This window comes from Siphateles boraxobius, unplaced genomic scaffold (assembly GCF_051911475.1).
Source record: "Siphateles boraxobius isolate OS27281-9 unplaced genomic scaffold, OSU_SipBor_1 86, whole genome shotgun sequence".
Classification (NCBI taxonomy): domain Eukaryota; kingdom Metazoa; phylum Chordata; class Actinopteri; order Cypriniformes; family Leuciscidae; genus Siphateles; species Siphateles boraxobius.
In genome coordinates, this window is record NW_027509215.1 from 10,700,658 (window position 1) to 10,719,731 (window position 19,074).

At 41.3% G+C, this 19,074-nt stretch overlaps 1 protein-coding gene and 1 long non-coding RNA gene across 8 annotated transcripts in view; one reads left to right on the plus strand and one right to left on the minus strand.

Annotated features, from left to right (window-relative positions):
• Window positions 1-13,146, minus strand: part of LOC143731365 (uncharacterized) — a 29,022-nt gene extending 15,876 nt beyond the window's left edge. The window contains exons 1-4 of one of the 2 annotated variants that reach the window (XR_013200743.1): window positions 12,971-13,146; window positions 3,703-3,786; window positions 2,056-2,257; window positions 880-949 (exon numbers count right to left, since the gene is read on the minus strand). This is a non-coding gene — a long non-coding RNA (uncharacterized LOC143731365). Of the gene's footprint in view, window positions 1-879; window positions 950-2,055; window positions 2,258-3,688; window positions 3,787-12,970 lie in introns of both variants that reach the window. The other variant, XR_013200742.1, reaches the window with a different exon arrangement.
• On the plus strand, window positions 109-16,773 carry LOC143731349 (uncharacterized). Of its 6 annotated transcripts, none has more exons than XM_077222219.1 (7): window positions 109-943; window positions 2,120-2,232; window positions 3,566-3,594; window positions 3,705-3,768; window positions 13,011-13,148; window positions 14,083-14,171; window positions 15,807-16,773. In XM_077222219.1, exons 2-7 carry the CDS (start codon window positions 2,127-2,129, stop codon window positions 16,131-16,133), a joined length of 753 nt encoding a protein of 250 aa, XP_077078334.1. In that variant the 5' UTR covers window positions 109-943; window positions 2,120-2,126; the 3' UTR covers window positions 16,134-16,773. The 6 variants fall into 6 exon arrangements, with proteins under 6 accessions (XP_077078334.1, XP_077078335.1, XP_077078338.1 ...); XM_077222220.1 differs by having other exon boundaries at window positions 705-943; window positions 2,028-2,232; XM_077222223.1 differs by lacking the exon at window positions 2,120-2,232 and adding an exon at window positions 2,028-2,119 and having other exon boundaries at window positions 743-943.
• The last annotated feature ends 2,301 nt before the right edge of the window (window positions 16,774-19,074 follow it).

A 19,074-nucleotide genomic window follows, 5' to 3' on the forward strand; every position in this document is an offset into this window, starting at 1 on the left:
TTTGACAACTTTGTCTGTACACACAAAAACAACAACAACAAAAAACACTTTTTCCTGCTTTTAGTACATCGTTGTCGTGTAAAAGTAACCTAATTCTCTATATCATAGTTTCTGAAGTCCTGAAACGCCTCCATTGTATCTCGAGTTTCTTCCTGGAACGAACACGTCACAATATTCCTCATTATAATAATTCATACGCAGAATAAAGGGGCGGGGCCTGGTTGAGTTAGTTAGTAGTGTGTTAAACTAACGGTTATGGTAAGGGGCGGGACATTTCCCAAACACACTCAAAGCGCTCGACCAATCACAACACACTGCTCCAGCCGACCAATCAGAGCACAGTGTGCTTTTCAGGAGGAGGAGCTTCATAGAGACAGGAAGTAAACAGAGCGTTACTGACAGACTGGGAAGAGAGGAGCCGCAACAATGGAGAATATGAGGAAAATAATCAACATTCAAGCAGGAAAACCTGTTCTAGTAGAGCCTGAAAACAACATCAAGGCTTTATAAGGTTATAGTTAGTGTTTGGCCTTCTGTGATGAATATTTCAAACGCCGCTGTAATGCAAAGACTCCTGACAGGCTTCATAAATAAATCACATTTCATCCCAGGGAATTATCAGTGTCCTGTAATGGCACGCTTTGTTTTTTCATCCTGCTGCACCTGTGCATGTCTGTCACGTGTGTGTGTGTGTGTGTGTGTGTGTGTGTGTGTGTGTGTGTGAGTGAGAGAGTGTGTGAGAGTATGGTTGGTGAGTTGAGAGAGAGAGAGAGTGTGTGTGTGTGTGTGTGTGTGTGTGTGTGTGTGTGTGTGTGTGTGTGTGTGTGTGTGTGTGTGTGTGTGTGTGTGTGTGTGCGTGTGCGTGTGTGTGTGTCCTACCCGTGGATCAGCGCTCTCACACGCCGACTGCTCCTCCTCGGGTCTCCTGCTCACCTTCACACAGGTAAGCCTAAGTTACAGGGTCAAAGGTGACTTATTTTAGGACTGATGTTGAGTGAGAAACATTTGCATAATAATTAGAAAGGGATTTTCAATGCTGAACTGAATTGAAACTTGCTGCTGTCAAGTCTCCTTCATTTATACAGCGCTTTAAAAATATAGATGTTTCACAGCAGCTTTACAGTGACAATAGGAGAATAAAGAATAAAGTTATTAATAAAGAATAAAGTTATTAATATAGAATAAGTTATTGTCCAGATAAAGTTAGTTTTGATTGATTCACTTGACAATTAAGTTATTTTAGGACTGATGTTGTAAAAGAAACGGACCATGAACTAACAATGTATTTTTATTAACTAATGTTAAATATTCATAAACACTAACAGATGTATTGCTCATTGTTGGTCAATGTTTATGTTAATTAATACGACCTTATTCTAAAGTCCTACCAGATTTACAGTGTTTTTTGACATGTTAATTATAAATAATAAATTAATAAATTGCTCCTTAAATGTATAGGATTCCCAGTTGTCTGCAATTTTTAAATAAAATTAAATGTTTTAGAGCACAGCCTAATTCATAAAATAGTTTTGTAAATCACAATTTTTAAATTTAAATCTTTAAAATTTTCTGACAGTGGAAAACCTGGATATTTCTTCACAATGCATGAATCTTAAATACGGAAATACACTGTTGCATTTATTAACATAGAAATGCAATGCATCTTTAATTTTTTTATGGTGTCTGTGTTTTATTGCTCTTTATGTAAATTTGCATATATAAGTTAGTCCGACTTTATCCTCATATTTACAGTACACTCACATATAGGGTGATTTATACTATGTAGAAAATCTAAACTGCTTGATTGTTTATATTGTTGCAAAAAGTATTGTAAATTATATTACCGTCCAGCTCTAATCTGATAAATGTGACTATAAGGATTGAAGATATCAAACATTATCATCACGAGTTCCTGGAAAGCTGATTTTAAACTGTGTATTATGAAAAGCACTATATATATATATTTTTTTTTTTAAATGGTGTGATTTCTGTACTGAAGCTCTGAAAGGATCAAATATTTATTTCAGCGGTGTTCGTGAATCCAGTAATATTTACCTCCGCAGTTTGAGATGTTTCATCGCACATCTGGAGTGTTATGGGCCTTTTCTCTCTCTATCAGGTGAGTTATGGATGAAAGCACTTTTGAGACATTTGAGGAAGAGCTTGGAAAACCAGTGCAAGACGTTCCTCCTCCGAAACCCATCAGACAAGCGCGGACCGGAAGCAGAGCAGGTACAAATGAGCTCAAATACCCTCGCTGAGCAAATGCATTGCAAACAAGCAGAGACGTGATTCATACATGCATGTTTCTGTTTCAAACACTCATATAAATCCTCAGGAATCAAGGTGTCTTGTAAGCAAAGTGTTCATTCTAAATTAAGATCAGGGCATCAACACTATTTGAGGTGTTAAAGTGAACAGTGAGTCTAATAATATATAACACAACAACCTTGACAGACACAAGAAACACGACACCGTCCAAAAGCCCTCTCTAAAGATAGAGCTATAGTGTGACTTGCTCTTCAAAAAACTATTTTACTGTAAAAGTGCATGAATGCACTTCCTTGATGCAAATGGATTTTTACTGTAAATTATAAAGGTACATTTATTCTTAAAAAATATAAAAAAATCACCTGCATTTTTTTTAAATAGGACCTATTGTGCTTTTTTTCTATTTTTAACTAAAAACGGATTTTTTTTTTAATGTGTTTTAGGTCATTCATTTGCGCGACTTCGGCATTTTCAGGGCCTGAAAACGCAAACTTTTGAAAACGGTTTCAAACGTGCAAGTTTTTGAAAGCGATATCGCTATCGTCTCTGTGTAAACTACAAAAACACGAATTAATGAAAACGGTGACATCATGCGTATGCGTATCACATGTTCAGTTTACAAGAGCACAAAGTGACATCGCCATCTACTGGCCTAACAGCACAATACAGCTTTTTTTTGCAAATCTGTGTGAACGGGGCCATTTTTGAGGCTTCTGTACAAAAAAAGAGAAAGAAAACTTTTCCTGCTTTTATTACATAATTGTTGTGTAAACGTACCCTAATTGTCTATATCAGTGTTTCTGAACTTCTGAAACGCCTCCATTGTATCTTGAGTTTCTTCCGGGAACGAACACGTCACAATATTCCTCATTATAATAATTCATACGCATAATAAAGGGGCGGGGCCTGGTTGAGTTAGTTAGTAGTGTGTTAAACTGGCGGTTATGGTAAGGGACGGGATATTTCCCAAACACACTCGAAGCGCTCGACCAATCACAACACACTGCTCCAGCCGACCAATCAGAGCACAGTGTGCTTTTCAGGAGGAGGGGCCTCATAGAGACAGGAAGTAAACAGAGCGTTACTGACAGACTGGGAATAGAGGAGCCGCAACAAAGGAGAAAACCTGTTCTAGTAGAGCACAAAAACAGAATCACGGTTTCGTAAAAGGGTGTAATAGGTCCTCTTTAAATGTATTAATGTCTCACTGAGCATTTTTATACATTAAAATGTCTGCAATGTATTTATTCTACAGTAAGATAGTCATGTCAGTGTGATCTGTTGTTGTTTATAGAGATGTACGCTCAGAGGAGGCTGCGAGAGGTGAGTCTGACATCACATGACAGCTGGAGATCACAGTCACACATTCATCTGAACATGACCTTTAACACAGACGTTTACAGTTACATTAATAAACCTACTGTGTCCTACAGGAGGCTCCAATCGTCCAGCAAGTCCCGAAGATGATTCCTCGGGAACATCCGGTCTCTGGCGCCAGTATGTCACCCGGATCACCTGCAAAACACATATTCATGCTCATTTGCACCATTTCTATGGTTTTAGTTCTAGTCCATAAGTTCACGCCTATGAAAAATATGTTGTTAAGTAAAAAATTAAATTTCCAATTGCAGTGTTAGATTAGAGTATAGTTAGATTTGAGTCATTTTTTATTATTTTAAAAATAAATTAATTTAGTTAATTAAAATGTATTTTTATTATCACTTAGTTAAATGTATCTGTTATTATTATTCATTATCAGTTTTATTATATTTATTTTTCACAATTTTTACCCTTTTGAAAACCCTTAGTCTATCCTATATAGGGGTAGAATATTGTTTTAAAGAATATAAAATAAAATAAATAAAGAACAAGACATGCATTACATTTAAAAAATTACCTTTATAAAAGGTAGGTTTGCTTATTTAAAATACAAATAGCAGTTGGTATAAATGTTTTCTATTATTTTTTTTAGAAAGTCTGATAATTAATGGATATAAAGGAGGGGCAGCTAATGTTGATTGTAAAAAATTGAGTTGGGAGGGAAAATAATAATTTTCAGTGCTTGCATTCTCTCACAAACTATTGCATTTGTCTGAGAAAATTTGCACTGGAGTGCAAAAACTTTGCATTTGCTCACAAAAGCATTGGAATATAGTTTTTCCTCCTACCTTGTTTATATTTTCATTAAAAACTGTTGCGAGCGAAAAAAAATAAAAAAACATTTAAATATAATGCAAAGTTAATCTGGGGAACGTAAATATTTCGGGAAATATTTTGCCAGCGAACGCAAGTTTCTCCAGGACGAATAGTTTGCAATAAAAATCATTGAAATGTAACGTAAAGTTTCTCGAGGGACGGAATTGTTTTGCGAATTTTTTTTTTTAAATATAATGCAAGTTTATTGAGGTACGGAATAGTTAATGCAATATATAATGCAAGTTTATCGAGGTACGGAATAGTTTCATGAAAAAAGCCTTAAAATATAATGCAAAGTTAATCAGGGGAATGTAAATATTTTGCGAGCGAACGCAAAGTTTCTCAAGGGACGGAATAGTTTTGCGGGAAAAAAAGCATTGAAATATAATGCGAAGTTTATCGATGGAACGTAAATATTTTGCGATCGTACGCAAAAGTTTCTCATGGAATAGTTTTGCGGAAAAATGCATTGAAATATAATGCAACGTTTAAATATAAATATTCAAATATAACAAAGTTTATCTGGGGAATGTAAATATTTTGTGAAAATATTTTATAAGCGAAACAGGTTTCTCGAGGACGGTGACGGAACAGTTTTGCGAAAAAAAAAGCATTGAAATAATAGAAAGTTTAGCGATGAACGTAAATATTTAGCGAGCGAACACAAAGTTTCTCAGGGTATGGAATAATTTTGCGAGAAAAAGCATTGAAATATAATGCAAAGTTCATCAGGGGAACGTAAATATTTTGAGAGAGGACGTGAAATGTTGGAGAGGCTGTGGGCTGTTAGGTTCTGATTAGGTGACGGATGAGTAAACCCTTCTGGGTGCCGATAAGAGCACAAATAATGAGGAGACAGGTGATCAGATTAATTCTTTGTATTGGAGTAGATGAATGGGCCACAAAGGTATATTCAATGATGTACATAGTCTGAAAGATAAATACAATAAAGAGAATGAATAAACTAAATATATAATAAGCATTCACTGTTACATAATGAAAAATAATTATTCCTAATATGCATCATTGACGTTTCTCTACTCAACATCCAGTTAAATGAACAGAAACAAGGTATTCCACAGGGAAATACATGCTGTAAGCGACCATTTGTCATCAATAACATACAATGCCCATATATGGATAACATCATGGCTCATATGAAGAGCATTCAAACAAACATGACGCTAATCAGTAGTCTGGTATTATAACATCTTAACAGACCAACATCACCTCATTAATTACCCATAACACTGATATGTAGCTTAATAAAGAATGAATAACACTTTAAATAATATTACCGATCTGAATAACACAGAACGATCTCTACAGGACATGTCCGGACATGCACGTATGTCACAGACGCATAACTCTGTTCAGATTACGTTTAACACAATTATAATCAAATTGACTTACTTTGTAGGTCAGTTACTAACATCATGATATTACAGCTGCAGCAATCCCCACGAACGAAGGAATCAACAACTCTGACAGCTCGCACAGATCACACATACACAGCAGATAGCGGCAGCGCAACTAACTACTGTACACTGCTCGACATATTACCATGACTACGGTTTCAGAATAAAAGTCCCGACTGAATGAGCCTTTAATACAGCCGCCCCCAAAGATGTGGAGCATCTTTGCTACCATGAAAGGCGACTTCACTAATCAGGGCTAGAAGCATTAGGACCATCGTTTGGTAAGGCCGGCAGGATGACTAGGCGGGCTACCGGTCCACATCAGCTGAACGGATATGACCATCCGGGCTTAGGTGGGTCTTGATGACTTGTCCCACAGGCCATAAGCTCCGAGGTAGTTGGGGGTCTACAACCAAAACAAATGTTTTCTCCTTCAAGTCGGGAGGAGAGGCTTGCCACTTCTGGCGAGTTTGGAGGCTAGGAAGATAGTCCCTTATGAACCTGGACCAGAATCGGTCCGCTAGGACCTGGGAATGTCGCCAGTGCCGGCGACTTAGCATCTCTGATTCTGGGTAAATGACTTGAGGCAGAGATCCATCAGGCCGCCCCATGAGGAAACTATTTGGCGTCACTGGGTCAGCATCTGCAACATCTGACGACACATAACCCAAGGGTTTTGAGTTGAGGATGGCCTCCACTTCCAGCAAGACCGTCATTAAGACTTCCTCGGGAACTGACTGTGAACCCAAAACCGTGTACAATGCTGATTTAACAGATCTCACCTCCCTTTCCCAAACTCCACCGAAGTGGGGGGCCGATGGGGGATTAAAGTGGAAATGGATCCTCTGGCGAGCAAGCTGATGCTGTATATCAGGAACTAATGCAGCATAAGCTTCCCGTAATTCCCTTTCACTCCCGCGGAAGTTCGTACCTCGATCCGACCATAACTCAGCCGGTGTCCCTCTTCTTGAGACAAACCTTCTAAGAGCCATGAGGAAGGAGTCGGTACTCATGCTTGGGAGTAGGTCTAAATGGACGGCTCTCGTGGTCAAACATTTAAAAAGAATACCCCAACGCTTCTCCGTACGTCTTCCAAGTTTGACCAGCAATGGTCCAAAGCAGTCCATTCCACAAGAATGGAAGGCAGGCTTGTAGAGCCGCAGGCGAGCAGAGGGGAGATCTGCCATCTTAGGGATTGTCGGCCGGGCCCTCCACCGTTGACATTCTGGACAGTCATGCTGAAACCGCCGAACAGCTTCGCGGCCACGTAGAATCCAGTAATATCTCCGTATTTCCGCGAACAGCCGTTCAGATCCAGAATGATGTAATTTGTGGTCATAGTGGTGAATAATCAAACGAGTGACTGGGTGATTAGGATCCAGGACCAGAGGATGTAAAACGGAGTCCTCAATGCCTGCAGCTCTCCTCAAACGACCTCCTACCCTGATCAGACTACTGGACGGATCCATTTCAGGGGCTAATGAAATTAGTCGACTTTTGGACCTGACTGACTTTCCATTCCCTAACACTTTATAATCCTCAGGGAAGGATTCCTGCTGCACCCGTCTGAGGATATGGAGCTCAGCCTGATGGTAATCCTCAGCCTGTGGAGAAGTCCCTGGAGAAAGCGTAGTTCGAAGTTCTTGGGCTGTCACGTCCAATAGTTCCTACCAGGTGTGGTAGTTCCATCCATCAGTGTAGCCAGAAGAGGGAGGGAAGGTACTGATCCCACAGAAGGCAGATTTCCGCAGTTCAACCTTGTCTGCTATGGTCTCAGACTTAGGTATTACTGGCCAATACTTGGGATCCTGAAGGAGAAAGGAGGGTCCTTGAGACCATCGGTTTGGTGCAGCAAGATATTGGAGAGGTTTCCCTTTAGTGAGGTCATCAGCCGGGTTGTCTGCCGAGCTTACATAATGCCAAGAACACTTATCCGTCAACTCCTGGATCTCAGCGATTCTGTTTCCTACGAAGACTCTGTATCGACAGGACTCCGAATTCAACCACTGGAGGACCGTGGTAGAGTCTGTCCACAGGGAAATAGACTTGATATGTAGGGTCAACTCGTTCTCAAGTAACTTAGCCAACTGTGCTGCGACTAGACTTCCGCAGAGTTCCAGTCTTGGAATAGAGTGAGCTCGTCTAGGAGTAACACGCGAGCGTGCTATGATGAAGGACAGGTAGGTCCGACCTTCCTGGTCGGTAGTCCGGAGGTAAGCCACCGCTCCATATGCCTGCTCAGAGGCATCCGAGAAGATATGTACCTCATGGGTAGCTCCACTCATTCCAACTTCAGTAGGGACATAAGGCCGGGGAAAGGTGATACAAGGGAGGTATTGGAGTTCCTCCTCCCAAGTATTCCAAGACTGGAAGAGCTCAGGTGGTAGGTTGGGATCGTCCCACCCTCTCTGTTTGTTCCACAGTTGCTTAATGATGACCTTTGCTCGAGTCGTATAAGGTAGAAGCCAGCCAAGAGGGTCGTATTGGGAAGCTAGGACCTTATAGATATTCCTTAAAGTAGGAGTGTTATATATCACAGGTCGGTGCTTGTAGGACAAAGTGTCCGTCTGCCAGTTCCAGCTCAGACCTAGCGTTGATTCAGGGATGTCTGACTTCTCCTGCGTCAACCACAGTTCCACACCCACAGCTCGGGCATTGGTTGGTAGGTGACTCACCACACCAGGATCACTGCAGGCCCACTGGCGAATTTCAAATCCAGCTCCAGAAAGGATATTTCGTAGTCGATCAATCAAACTTCGCGCTGCATCAACAGTAGGCAGGCTCTGTAGGCAGTTATCGACATAAAAACATCTCTCCACCGAAAACCGAATCGCCTCATCTGTCTGGGGATGTTGCTGTACATGGCGTTGTAGTGCGTAGGTTGCACAGCATGGACTGGAGGTCGTGCCAAAGGGTAGTACCTGCCACTCAAGAATCCTGGGTGCCTCATCCATCTTCAGGTCCCGCCAAAGGAAACGGAGTAGAGGACGGTCCACAGGTAGAAGGCGGACCTGGTGAAACATCGCCTTGATGTCCCCACTCACTGCCACAGGGTGTTCTCTGAAGCGGATAAGAACGCCCAACAGCGAGGCCCCAAGGGTGGGCCCTGGCAACAGGTACTGATTGAGGCTTTGTCCTTGATACTGATGGGAGCAGTTAAAGACAATGCGGAACTTTCCATTGTGACTAACAATGTGGTGAGGGATATACCAGCATTCAGTCGAATCAGGTAAAGGGTCAGTCGCTTCCCGAACAGCTCCTGTCTCAATGAGTTTCCTCATTTCCTCTTTATAGACCTCAGCCTTTACAGGGTCCTTCAGCAGACGCCTTTCTACACTGCGAAGGGTAGGTAGGACTGACTCCTTAGGTGCATTCAAAAAAGGCATGTCCCTTTGCCGCAGTAAAGGCGTAGCTAACCGATTGATACCCTGCATTTGATGGGTGAGAGTTTTAGTTTCAAGCAGCTGAAGAGCCTCGTGATCTTGCTTGGACCGGGTTACATCTTTACCTTCCCACTTCGGAACCGCATCCAATTGCCACAGGCGTTGAACGTTCTGGAAAAGTTCATCCTGAATTGGATCCATGGATGTTAACAGGCATTGCCGTGCTGCAGGAGGCCACCCCATGGAAGGAATGGGGCCCTGAAGCGTCCATCCTAGGCGTGTATGAACTGCAGCTGGCGCACCCGGGCCGCCCCAACGGACAGGCTCCGTCGGAATTATGAGATGGGGCTGATCGGAACCGATGAGAAGTAAAGGCTGGACGTCAGTAAGTGTACTGATTGGAAGACCCCGCAGATGTCTGTACTTCTGACGTAGCTGTTGTACAGGGTAAGACTGGCGTGATAGGTTAAGACGATCTGCTGTAAAGGCATGAGTGATCTTATAACTTGTTTGGGGTTTACAGAGGGAAGAGATTTGAAAGGATATGGAAGAACCATGAAGGACCTGAATATCGTCTCTCACTGTCCGCAATGGAAGATCTTCAGGGACACCCTTGATGCCCAAGGCCTTAACTGCAGTGGAGAGCAGAATAGTCCTCTCCGAGCCGTCATCCAGGAGAGCGAAGGTGTCCAGGGTGCGATCTTCATAATGTAAATTTACAGGAACCACTTTGAGCATAACTCGACCACTGACAGAGGGTTTATCCAGGAAGAGCCGATCTGGAGAGGAATTTGTCAGGCAACTCTTCTCAACTTGAGCTGAATCCTCCCTTGGGGATAGACCAACATTCACCTCATGAAGAGGGCGGAGATGGGTGCCTTGGCAGAGGTTGCAGGGCTTCTTAAGGTCACACTGAGCAGCATGGTGTGCCCTAGCGCATCGCCAACAACGGTTGTTAGTACGAATCCAGGTTCTGACCTGGTCTGAGGTAAGCTTATTGAAAGATGCACACTGGCTCAGGTAATGCTCAGTCTTATCACAGAATGGACAATAACGTTTCACTTTAGAAGGCTGAGTTTGTGAAACGGGACCCTTCCGAGAGACTGGAGTCTCAACCGGGGGTTCTCCAACCCCATGCAGGATGGTCACAGTTCTCTTTCCAGAATCTGGCTTAGCGTGAAAGACCTTAGACATCGGCTCGGAATCGTAGCTATGGCACCATGTTTCGTAACGGAGCCAGTTTGAAAGGTCAACCAGATTAGGGGTCGTGCCGGGTTGGTGGAACATATGACGACGAAAGTCAGCGCGCAGCTCAGGGGGAAGCTTACCGAGAAGGCGCGCAACATGGGACCCACAACTCAGCTCCAGTTCACCATCGCGTCCCAAGGTTCTCAGTAGGCCCACTAGTGACTGTACCTGTAGAGAGAACCTTTGGAAGGCAGATATATCACCTCGCTTGATGTCAGGACTCTCAAGAACAACAGAGATCCTCCTTAAGGCAAGCTGATGCGGTTGGCCGAATTTCTCATGAAGTGCAGCCATCGTATCAGTGAATGGGGTAAGGGAGTTCAGATAAGCATCCGCGATCATTCTAGCCTCCTCAAGCCTAAGATGATCCACTAAGATCTGGTATTTGAAAAGTTCCGTCCCGTCTGGAGGTAGCAGGTTCTCTAAAGCTATCCGGAGTCGGGCAAACTCCCCCGGATCAGGCCAGCTGAACTTAGGTATTGTAGGGGTAGGTCCTCTGTACACATATTCAGACCTGGAAGGTGGTAGAAGGGGTCGATTGGGTTCTGCCTTTGGCGCTAAGGTAGGACGAATCGAATAAGCAGGCACCGAGCTGAACCGTGGGGAGATAGGCACTGACGTGCGGTTGACAGGTAAAGACATGCCCGCAGGTGTTAGCAACTCTTGAATCTCTTCAGGGGTAGGAGGGGGGGGAAATCCCCAAACATCAGGAAAGTAATGTTGAGGAGGGCGTGACTGAGTAGCTGCGGAAAGGGGATACTTCCTGGTCCCTGGCATCACAGGTGAGTAAATCGTGGCACCCGTATCAGACAACGCAAGGGCATCCACCCGTGTTCTCAGGTCAACGTCAGGCTCAGGCCATGGCGGTGGGGGAAGCTCAGCGACGTGTCCCTTTTCCATTAAGGTTGTGGATTCATACGGCCTCACGGGGGGACTGAATAACTGAGACGCTGTCGGCTGTGCTGGCGATAGGTTGTCTCCTTTAGCTTTACTGAGATCGACTCTAAGGGACTGAGCCTCCTGAACTAATTCTCTGACTTCTGCACGGACTTCTCTCAACTCCCTTAAGTCAGCCTGTAAAGCTTGATGTGTCTGCATTAGTTGTGCATGCTCCTGGCGCAAATGCTGTCGCTCACTGTCATGTGCAGAGGTAGTGAAATCAGCTGCCGAAGGTGACGAGAAGGATCGCTGAGGAAATACAACAGGCTGTGGAGGCATATAACTCGAGGACATGATCTGTGAGCCACCAGAACATACCAGGTCACCACCAGGGGCAATGGCGTAAGGCTGGAAGGATGGGGGAGGAGTCCGATGGACAGGTGCCTCCCAGGTGGGTTGTACATCATGCTCAGCGACAGGTCTGCCTCGGGTATAGTGTACCTCATACTGCTGTAGGTAAGCTGGAGGACGAGTATGGCGCTTAGGGCGAGTTCCTCCAATCATCTCCTCATCAGAGTCCATAACTTCAGAAGGGAATACTCTATCCGGCTCGAAGGACCAATTTTTTGGAGAGGCTGTGGGCTGTTAGGTTCTGATTAGGTGACGGATGAGTAAACCCTTCTGGGTGCCGATAAGAGCACAAATAATGAGGAGACAGGTGATCAGATTAATTCTTTGTATTGGAGTAGATGAATGGGCCACAAAGGTATATTCAATGATGTACATAGTCTGAAAGATAAATACAATAAAGAGAATGAATAAACTAAATATATAATAAGCATTCACTGTTACATAATGAAAAATAATTATTCCTAATATGCATCATTGACGTTTCTCTACTCAACATCCAGTTAAATGAACAGAAACAAGGTATTCCACAGGGAAATACATGCTGTAAGCGACCATTTGTCATCAATAACATACAATGCCCATATATGGATAACATCATGGCTCATATGAAGAGCATTCAAACAAACATGACGCTAATCAGTAGTCTGGTATTATAACATCTTAACAGACCAACATCACCTCATTAATTACCCATAACACTGATATGTAGCTTAATAAAGAATGAATAACACTTTAAATAATATTACCGATCTGAATAACACAGAACGATCTCTACAGGACATGTCCGGACATGCACGTATGTCACAGACGCATAACTCTGTTCAGATTACGTTTAACACAATTATAATCAAATTGACTTACTTTGTAGGTCAGTTACTAACATCATGATATTACAGCTGCAGCAATCCCCACGAACGAAGGAATCAACAACTCTGACAGCTCGCACAGATCACACATACACAGCAGATAGCGGCAGCGCAACTAACTACTGTACACTGCTCGACATATTACCATGACTACGGTTTCAGAATAAAAGTCCCGACTGAATGAGCCTTTAATACATGAAAGTTTTGCGAGGGAAGAAGCTGTCTCATATTTAAGGAGTTCCGTAATATTAGCATGTTAGCTCATATCAACTTTAATTAGGTTTAGATTAAAATGTACCTATATCTGTGTATGATCACGTCTCTATTGTCCTGTCCAGCAGCGTCGTTACGCAAAGCATTGTCCATCCAGAACCTGACCCAGATCGAGACGCCGTGGGAAGGAGTGACGCTGAACAGATGTTTGATCGTGGCCGTAACGATCCTCCTGCTGACCTCCGGGTTACAGAGAATACACGGCAAGTGATCTTATTCATGACCCTGGATCACAACACCAATCACAAGTCACACGGGTATATTTGTGGCAATAGCCAAGAATACATTGTATGGGTCAAAATTATCGATTTTTCTTTTATGCCAAAAATCATTAGGATATTAAGTAAAGATCATGTTCCATGAAGATGTTTTGTAAATTTCCTACCGTAAATATATAAAACCTTTATTTTTGTGAGTGAATGCAGCACAATCCCGAACAGAAATGCACAACTTCAAAGGTGATTTTCTCATGTTTTTTTGTTTTTGTTTTTTTTGCACCCTCAGATTCCAGATTTTCAAATAGGCTAGTTGTATCTCGGCCAAATATTGTCCTATCCTAACAAAAGCATATTTTATTCAGCTTTCAGATGATGTATAAATCTCAATTTAAAAAAACTGACCCGTTTCGTAGTCTAGGGTCAAATTTCATATTCATAAAAGTAAAATAAATAATTCTAAACCTTGTCTGAAGGTCTTTATGGCTGATTTTCATTTGAATATTGAGTCTCTCCAATGTATTGATAACAAAAAATGTATAAATACAATCTTATTCGCCAAAACGTTGAAGCTTCTTGAATTTTGAAATTGCATGCTGTACTAATTTATGATTTATTTGTTTATTTCCATTTAAATCAATAGTATATATATATTGCCTATATTGTTTCACTTTTTCTTTTCTTTTTTATGTATTGTAAACCTAATTTCTTTCTAGTTATTATCTTTTTGGATGTCTTCTTATAGTTGTTAATGTTTCATGTTTGTCTAAATGTCTAATAAATAAATAAATACAATTTTAAAAACACGGCAAGTGTACTAATGTAAAAAAAAAAAAAGTGTACTAATGTCAACCACAGCCCCAAATAATCTCACCTAAATGTCTTCGTCGGATGATGATTGACAGATGTTTTCTCCTCACAGAGGCAGTCAGAGGCCGTAAGGATGAAAAGCTCACGGCACTGAATGAGAGACACAATCTGATTAAAAGATGGAAAATAACACCAAATGAGGTGAGAACACAAAATACACAAGGTATAAAGACGCAGGCTTGCATAATAAAGTGTCTCATAAAGTGTTGTTTTCTGTGTAAAGTAGTAATGGTCGCTTTCGAAACAGATACGAATCTTTTGTTTTGAATCGGTGGTTCGCAGCTTGAATCGAGTCACGTGATTCAGCTAACGAGACTTCGTTACGTCATACTGTTATCGAAACATTTCAAAATCCCGATGACGGTAGGTTTCAATCAATCTATTGAATTTTAACACTTTTGCATCTATGATACAAAAAGGAGAATAATTGCTTCTAATTTAAATAAGCCCTGCCTAGGACTACAAATTAATAAAACACAATAGAGTCTTAATATTTAATGGTAATTATTTGTAGATGAAAACATTGGAAATTTGTTTGTAAAATGTGTCATTATTTATACATGTTTGGGCTGAGTTTCCATTGCATTTGCAGTGTTTTTACACCAACCTGTGGTGTTTTCCAACATTCAAAACAGTGACTCATTTTACGAATGAACTGTTTCATTTGATTCATAACTTCAAAGAGCTTCGTTTCTCCCATAATAACGAATGACATCTTTGACCGCTGTCTCGTGAAAAAAAGCGCAACTCCTGTTAAAAGGGATTGACTTTTTTCTTTTCTTTCTTTTTTAAAAAAATGTGTCATGCTGCTTTTTTTTGTTTTTTGCCTTGCGTCTCTCGAATACTTGATCCTGATTGGTCAACCGCTGAATATCAGCCAGCACTACATTCATGTGTCCCGTATCACTCCGCAGACTCACGCCTTTTTCTTCTTTCATACAACTAGCGCCATCTTGCGTCTCAATTTATTAATGTAGTAAAACTGATCTCAGAACATAGTATTAATATTACTGTAGCATTATTTTATTGTTTGTCTTGTTTTGTACATTGTAATGTACTATTTTTCTTAGCGGAAGGCAGCTAAGATACAGATAAAATGACAAAATAACAAACTCAAATCATTATTTCACATCTGTATGTTTATTTATTTGGTGAGCTTGAGAGTAATAAGCAGGATAATGTACAGTTAGTTTGTCTTTAATGATTATACATGTTATAATATTATAAAAATACTGTACAGATTTCACAGCAGAGGTCAAGTCACCTTTATTGATATAGCACTAGCTATATAATACAGATTGTTTCAAAGCAACTTTACAGTGATAACAGTCCAGCTTAAGTTCAGAGATGGTTAAATTTTGTTGTAAAAAAGTTATTAATTTAGGTAATTTATATATAAATATAAATATATATATATATTCAGGCTGTGAAACGATTAATCGCATCCAAAATAAAGGTTTGTGTTTATGTGTGTGTATAATTATTTTGTATATATTATAAATATAAAATTATATATAAAGATATATATACAGTGCATGCAAATATTTCTTAAATATATACACATGCATGTGTGTGTATTTATATAAAGGCTACAAAATAATTATACACACATATATTATGTACACACAAACTTTTATTTTGAATGCAATTAATCGTTTCACAGCCCTAATATATGTATATATATATATTAGATAGAGAGAGAGAGATAGATATAGATCACAGAACAATATCTGTGTGTATAATAATAATCATTCACCTCTGAATTGATACTCGTAGCCGGACACTTCCTTATGGGACGTGTTGTTCTGGTGGATTGACGATGATGACGACGAAGGCTCTGGCAAATCCAAGAGAGTGAGTCGTGAAAGATCCAGGAGCCTCAGACACCGGGCCCTTCCCGACCCCCGGCTCCTGAAGAGGAGAGGAACACACTTCCCTGAGCGCAGAGCGAGAGGACGACGAGAAGAGGAGATTACAGAGAGACTGACGAGACGCAAAGAAGAAGAGATGAAAGTCAAGAAGAAGGGAGAGGAAGAAAAGGAGGAGGTGAAGAAACTGAAGAAACCAGCAAAAGAGAGCAAGAAAAAAGAGTCAAAGCCGTGATGTCATGATGCCAGACAGTGCTTAAGAAAATGTGCTTTACATGAAAATGCTAAATAATCATAATGCTGATTATCTTTAGCGAAGCTGTCTTTTGATTCACACATTCACTTTTACAGTCAAACCTAGATTTATTCAGACATTTCTCACATTATCACAGTTTATTCGCTTTAGTTTAGAAATATTTTATAAAATAAAATATTTAATTAAATAAAATTTTATAAAATATTTAATATATAAATTTAACAGAGTTATTAAATCAGTTGATATTTCACAGGTTTTCTCCGTCCTTCTGTTAGACTCTCACACATGAATTATGTTGAATATCTGTCAGCTGTTAAATTTAACTACACAATTAGATAATACCAGTTTAGCGCAAACAATTACCAAGCAATGCTTCATGTTGTTCAGTCTGTGGTGTAAAAAGGTGCATTAGTTATTAAAGAAAAAACACTTCAGCAAAACATGATCAGCTCAAAGTTTCTGAATCATTGTTGGTCCTAAATTTGTATAAATGTCACTGGTAGTCACTGTATGAAGAACATTTGTGTATAATATGCCACAGTTTACTGTATTTTGCCCTCCTCACTTACATAAATGAACTATAGTGTCCTGCACACACTAGTAAACAAAATGTGAAAAATGATATCTGGTGTCTGAATAATTTTTGGTTTGATTGTATATCCACACATTATGGCCTGGACTGATGATAAACTGTATAATTTGGTGCTTTCTGTTTTTGCTTTGTAAAATATTGATGGTCCAGCCATTAACCCCTTCAGCAAAACCCACATCATCTTCTGCTAGAGGATATTACGTTTCAGATACTTCTGAAATTATTCATTACTTTGTTTTAAGATCAATAACTTAAAGTAACAAGAAATAATACTTTAAGTATAACAGTTTCCATTGGATGTTTAATTCTGTATTGAGCAAAAGTAAAGCTTTATAAATAGTGTTTTTCTCTTGAACCATTGCCATTTTCTGTTCTAACAATATTGTCACTGGTGTTTAAGTTAAAGTCCCCCTAAGTTATCCCTCAAAACGCATTTTTGATTACCAATATGACATATTTAAAAGTTTTTTCCTTGAAAAAAAGTCGTCATGCCTTAACATATCTTGAATGTAACTCAACACCCTTGCCTAATTTAGTATTCACGGTTCTATGAATATGCAAATGAGCCCCGCCCCCACTCACTCAGCTCAGAGATCCACTCATTGACGATCACACGTTGATCTGATTGGTTACAAGGTAGTTTGTGACGTCAGAAACACCAGCGATTTCAAAGCGTGTTTTTGAGACTGTCTTTGGTTCACTCAAAGCCCGTCTACCCGAGAGCCTGTTCACTCCATATTAAGCCCTATTGTACCGAATTTTGGTTGTAGTTCCACCAGAGTTCCACTGGGGGCGATTGTCCGAGTGCAAAATGAATGGGAGTTAGACGATAAATTTGTCTCTTTCACCCGATTGCCGTTGAGAAATCTCAGATTTTATTGTAGATTTTGCAAGTTCAACATGGGTTATAGGTTGAAAGTTGAATGAACGAGTACTTATGTCCTTTCGATTTCTTACTGGTTGAGTTGCTGTTGCCCATTACACGCTAGCATTCTGCTAATGGACGCTGATTGGTCAGTGAAGGACTGATTACGACCAGAGATACCTTGAATCAGGCAACTCTTCTCCACTTGAGCTGAATCCTCCCTTGGGGATAGACCAACATTCACCTCATGAAGAGGGCGGAGATGGGTGCCTTGGCAGAGGTTGCAGGGCTTCTTAAGGTCACACTGAGCAGCATGGTGTGCCCTAGCGCATCGCCAACAACGGTTGTTAGTACGAATCCAGGTTCTGACCTGGTCTGAGGTAAGCTTATTGAAAGATGCACACTGGCTCAGGTAATGCTCAGTCTTATCACAGAATGGACAATAACGTTTCACTTTAGAAGGCTGAGTTTGTGAAACGGGACCCTTCCGAGAGACTGGAGTCTCAACCGGGGGTTCTCCAACCCCATGCAGGATGGTCACAGTTCTCTTTCCAGAATCTGGCTTAGCGTGAAAGACCTTAGACATCGGCTCGGAATCGTAGCTATGGCACCATGTTTCGTAACGGAGCCAGTTTGAAAGGTCAACCAGATTAGGGGTCGTGCCGGGTTGGTGGAACATATGACGACGAAAGTCAGCGCGCAGCTCAGGGGGAAGCTTACCGAGAAGGCGCGCAACATGGGACCCACAACTCAGCTCCAGTTCACCATCGCGTCCCAAGGTTCTCAGTAGGCCCACTAGTGACTGTACCTGTAGAGAGAACCTTTGGAAGGCAGATATATCACCTCGCTTGATGTCAGGACTCTCAAGAACAACAGAGATCCTCCTTAAGGCAAGCTGATGCGGTTGGCCGAATTTCTCATGAAGTGCAGCCATCGTATCAGTGAATGGGGTAAGGGAGTTCAGATAAGCATCCGCGATCATTCTAGCCTCCTCAAGCCTAAGATGATCCACTAAGATCTGGTATTTGAAAAGTTCCGTCCCGTCTGGAGGTAGCAGGTTCTCTAAAGCTATCCGGAGTCGGGCAAACTCACCCGGATCAGGCCGGCTGAACTTAGGTATTGTAGGGGTAGGTCCTCTGTACACATATTCAGACCTGGAAGGTGGTAGAAGGGGTCGATTGGGTTCTGCCTTTGGCGCTAAGGTAGGACGAATCGAATAAGCAGGCACCGAGCTGAACCGTGGGGAGATAGGCACTGACGTGCGGTTGACAGGTAAAGACATGCCCGCAGGTGTTAGCAACTCTTGAATCTCTTCAGGGGTAGGAGGGGGGGGAAATCCCCAAACATCAGGAAAGTAATGTTGAGGAGGGCGTGACTGAGTAGCTGCGGAAAGGGGATACTTCCTGGTCCCTGGCATCACAGGTGAGTAAATCGTGGCACCCGTATCAGACAACGCAAGGGCA